At 40.8% G+C, this 4433-nt stretch overlaps 1 protein-coding gene across 1 annotated transcript; it reads right to left on the reverse strand.

Annotated features, from left to right (window-relative positions):
• Positions 1-2413: 2413 nt before the first annotated feature.
• On the reverse strand, positions 2414-4139 carry msx1a (muscle segment homeobox 1a). The gene is made up of 2 exons (XM_038280021.1): positions 3725-4139; positions 2414-3570 (listed from the first exon to the last, which is right to left on the reverse strand). The coding sequence occupies exons 1-2, from the start codon at positions 4137-4139 to the stop codon at positions 3152-3154; spliced, it is 834 nt and encodes a 277-aa protein (XP_038135949.1). The 3' UTR covers positions 2414-3151.
• Positions 4140-4433: the final 294 nt, after the last annotated feature.

Here is a 4433-nt window from a genome sequence, read left to right on the forward strand (position 1 = left end):
AGACAGACCAAGCTTTTTATTAAAATAAAACAAAAAAAAAAGAAAAAAAAAAGAGTATTTGCCATTTTTTATATTCCATAATTTTGGTATAATAATGTGAAATCAATAATATTAATAAAAAAAACTGCCAGTAGGCTTTATGATGAATTGTGGAAACAATTTTTAAAATAAATTTAAAAACATATACCCGTTTATATTAAGGTAAAAATATGTACCAATTCTTTATTTTTATTATTTTTTATTGATATGAGTTGTTTTGATTTATTATCTACCTATTGCTTCTTAATAGGCTGTTATGCTGTTATTATGTCACACACTTCGTGGAGCATTTGCGGTTTTTCTGCGCAAAACCTGATGCGCCAAAAATGAAGACATGGAGAGAGGGTTAAATAAAAGCTCCAGTGCTTTAATCTTCGGCTCCTTCAATCGTGTCTTTCCTTTTCTAGATTAAAAAAAAAGAAAATATAAAATATTATCTTTTAAGATTTGTTTAAGTAAAAATTGTCCATAATTTCCCCTCCATTCATAGGCTAAAAAGGCCTCTCCTTTTCACAATCATTTATCCAGGATAATAACCTATTTGCCTCCTTTGGGGATCAAGAGGTTTTACTACGGAGTCAGAAGAACCTCCTGTGATCTTTTCGACGGGATAAACAAGCGCCTTTTTGTTTTGTGTTTGGCCCCTGGCCGGATAGAGAGCAGTGGGGGACAAAGGAATGAAAGGCTTCAGGAGAGAGGACTGCTCCCCTTTGGCTCCTTTGTGTCAAGTCTCTGCTCTTTTCAGAAGGAGCGTCCATCCGTGTGATTCAAACTTATTGTCGGGGATTATGTATTAATTCATACCTGCGCGCTATTGCGCATACCTGCTCTCTGATCCAAAGAGTAAAGATAATCATGAAATATATATAAAAGGATGTCAGCCTACCTGAATGAGTGAAGAGGGATTGCTTTGGCTGCTCTTTCTGGAGGAAATCACAGCGCAGAAAGTGTTGCCCGTCCCAGTCCCCCGTTGACATTTTAGGAATGATAAAAGTTCCGCCTTGCCTGGAGCTACAGCCTCTCTGGAGCCGGCCTCTGTCTGCGGCAGATTGCCTTTGCTCATTACAGCAATTATTTTACTCCAGTTTAACCCCTGACTGAATGACAGGAAAGTCCGTAGAAAGCCTTTAAAAGCGCCGCGGATCCCCCCCACACCCTGCCTCATATCTGATCCCTCTTTTCTTTTTCCAAGTTCCAAAATGAGTTTAAACGTTTATGTTCCGATGTTTTCTGTATGGGTCCAAGGATTGACAAAGAAAACAAACAAACAAAAACCCTTCAGTCGTTATGAAGAGTCATGTCTAATGAAGAGTCATAGGGCTCACTTTACACCCTAAACGCGCGTAATTACAGTCACAGTGGATTGTTCACGAGCAATTTCCACCAAAGAGGCCATTTTCATGATGTATCTGGTCTGAAGTCAGAAAAAGTGATTGTCCACTACACCCCCCACCATTTTCATGCTTCCTCCTGGCGCCATAAGAATCTGTGTTAGATGTTTCGAAGCAAAAAGCAACACGGGGGAAGCTGAGACTTCAATAGAGATGCATCGGTTAACTGGTATTAGATCGGAATGGATCAATTTTTCTATTGGCTTTGAATCTATGAGCAGCAAACTAAATGCATTAAAAAAATAAATAAAAAACACCATTTCCATGTTATTTTTTTTCCTCTCTCAGTCAGATTGAGAGCCCACAGGACATCATTTTATTTTATCTCAAAGTCACCATAACCTATAATCCGCAAAAAAACAAACAAAAAAAAAACCTTTACCCCCAGATTAGGATACCTTTATAATCCAATGCAAACTTGATGTGTCAGCAAACAGAGACCCTATGATAGATAATGGATTAAATGTGCATTGGTTTTATCTTAGAATAAGTTTTACTATCTTTTTTTAAAATTTATTGCTGTTTTATCAGCATTTTCCAGAATGTTTGACTTTTTATTGAAAAAGATCTCCCCCTAAAAAAAAAGAAAAATATATCTGCACACTGCATCTATTTTTGCATAGAATATACTATATATATATATACTAGTCTTATATATATATATATATATATATATATATATATATATATATATATATATATATATATATATATATATATATATATATATATATATATATATATAATGTGGCGAGTCTATAAGTGAGGTTTGGTGGAACAACGTCTCCGACTTTTTTATGTTTAGACGTATTTAACCTTTGCCTTTTACGTTTTTTTAATCAAATCAATCTCCTCTTTACAACCTGTAACCCCTATAGTGTGTATATCTTTCTATTGAATCTCTCTAAAATAGATTTTAAATCGATTTATGGAAGATTTTCTCCTGTTAAGGTGAACAAAGGTCATTTAGAGTGACAAACTTTATGGAAAAAAAGAATAAACAATTTATTGTTAAGTTATGTCACAAATATATTCAGAATATAAATGAGGATATTTTTTTCAAATATACATTACTTTACAGTACACGTTTTCCCTTCCAAAATAAGGGAATCAATCCGACAACAGACAGTGCTGTTATTGAAGAAACGAACAAACAAACAAAAACAGATGCTGTGGTTCTCCAGGCTTCTGATTGACATGCTGTGGTTGTGCATTTATGTAAAGATAAAAAAAAGATCAAATAAGAAAAAGAAAAAAACTGCCAAAGTGTGGATTTCTTAGTTTGGTTTGATATCAACTTGTGGATGAAAGTTTGTTGGTTCCCAGCAAAGAAATGTGAGGCTACACCTTGATCTCTGAAAAAAAAAAATCCTGTCATTTCTCACCTGGCTGTCATGGACGCCCTGTTAAGTGTCAATACTTGACTTCAAGATCAACAGGTCATCTTCCACAACTGCAAAAACAACAAAAACGGTTTTGATCCTCAGATTTTTGTATATCACATGTGAGACCTAATGAAACACGTTTTTTGCAGAGTGGAACATTACTGGCCAGGTATGGACAGGAGAGTGGGTCCGTTTGGAAGCCTTGCTCCCACCCTAGCCTGACCAGACGCACCGCTGACCTCCCCCCTTGGATGCTTATTACATCACTGGTCCAAAATGGGTCCGATCTCTTTTTGAAAAAGGTAGTCCTACTCCCCTCTTTTGGCGTCTCTACTGTCAAGCCAGGTGGTACATGCTGTATCCCACATGAGCTGCGTACAGTCCCACTGGAGACACCGGCAGCGAGTGCCTCTGGAACGGATGCGATCCCGCGTAGGAAGCCGGGACGTGCGCGCCGAGAGGGAAGGAGATCCCGAACGCGGGAGGCAACATGGGCTTCGCTGCCATTTTCAGTTTTTCCAACTCTGCCTCCTGGAGGCGCTTGGCCTTGGCTCTTCTGTTCTGGAACCAGATTTTGACCTGTGTCTCTGTCAGGTTGAGGGAGCTGGAGAACTCTGCGCGCTCCGCGATGGAGAGGTACTGCTTCTGGCGGAACTTTCTCTCCAGCGCCAGCAGCTGGGACGTGGTGAACGGGGTCCGGGGCTTTCTGTTCGTCTTGTGTTTACGCAGCGGACATGCAGGAGGACTCAAACGTCCTGCAAGAACACAATTTAAAAAACGGTTTAGCTACATCTTAATAGATGAAAAGCTTTTTTGACATATTCAGGTTTTAAACAGCTAAATGTTGAATCTGAATTTAAAATATATCCATGCGTAATTTATCTAACAAGCACTTTAAATAGGACTTACTTGGAGGGGTTGGAGAAAAACGTGGACTCTGCATCCATGAAGTCCTCTCCTGACTATCCGGGCTCTCGGGTTTTATCAGCACGTCCTCGGAAATGTTCATGATTTCTCCCACAGAAAACGCAGAGCTCATCTGCAAAGCCGGAACGGAAGCATCCAAACCAGCGAAGGCGCTCATCCGCGTCCCCTTCAGCGCATGGGACGTCCCGGCTGCGCCGTCCGGAGATGGCAGCTCTCTGCTGGGCTTCCGATCAGCCATCAGCGCCTCCACGCTGAACGGCAGGATCGCGACTTTGGGCTTCTCGGTCTCCTCTGCGGGGCTCAGGCTGGTCTGCATGTCGCCTCTGGGGGAGCGGGGGGAGAGGTCTTCGCTTTTCACACCGGCGCTCAGTGCTGACATGGCGATCGATGGGGCCATACAGGTCCCGACTGGCACAAAAAAACAGGGAAAAAGAAGGAAAAACTTGTCTAAACCCTGACTGTGAGCAGTGGTAAGAGTTGCGTTAAAGGGACGGTATCCTCATGTTTATGCGGCCGGATAGGAGCGCAGAGCTGGATGATAAAGCAGGCGTGGAGAGGGAGGCGACCAATCAACGGGGACAGGGGGCCGGGCCGACTGAGGGAAAAAAAGAAAGCAAGGGAAATTAAGCAATAACAAACTTCAAATATATATAAACAAAACAAACTCTTAATTATCCGTGGTTTCATCAAG

This window comes from Cyprinodon tularosa, unplaced genomic scaffold (genome assembly GCF_016077235.1).
Source record: "Cyprinodon tularosa strain WSP-4 unplaced genomic scaffold, ASM1607723v1 ctg155, whole genome shotgun sequence".
Taxonomy (NCBI): Eukaryota; Metazoa; Chordata; class Actinopteri; order Cyprinodontiformes; family Cyprinodontidae; genus Cyprinodon; species Cyprinodon tularosa.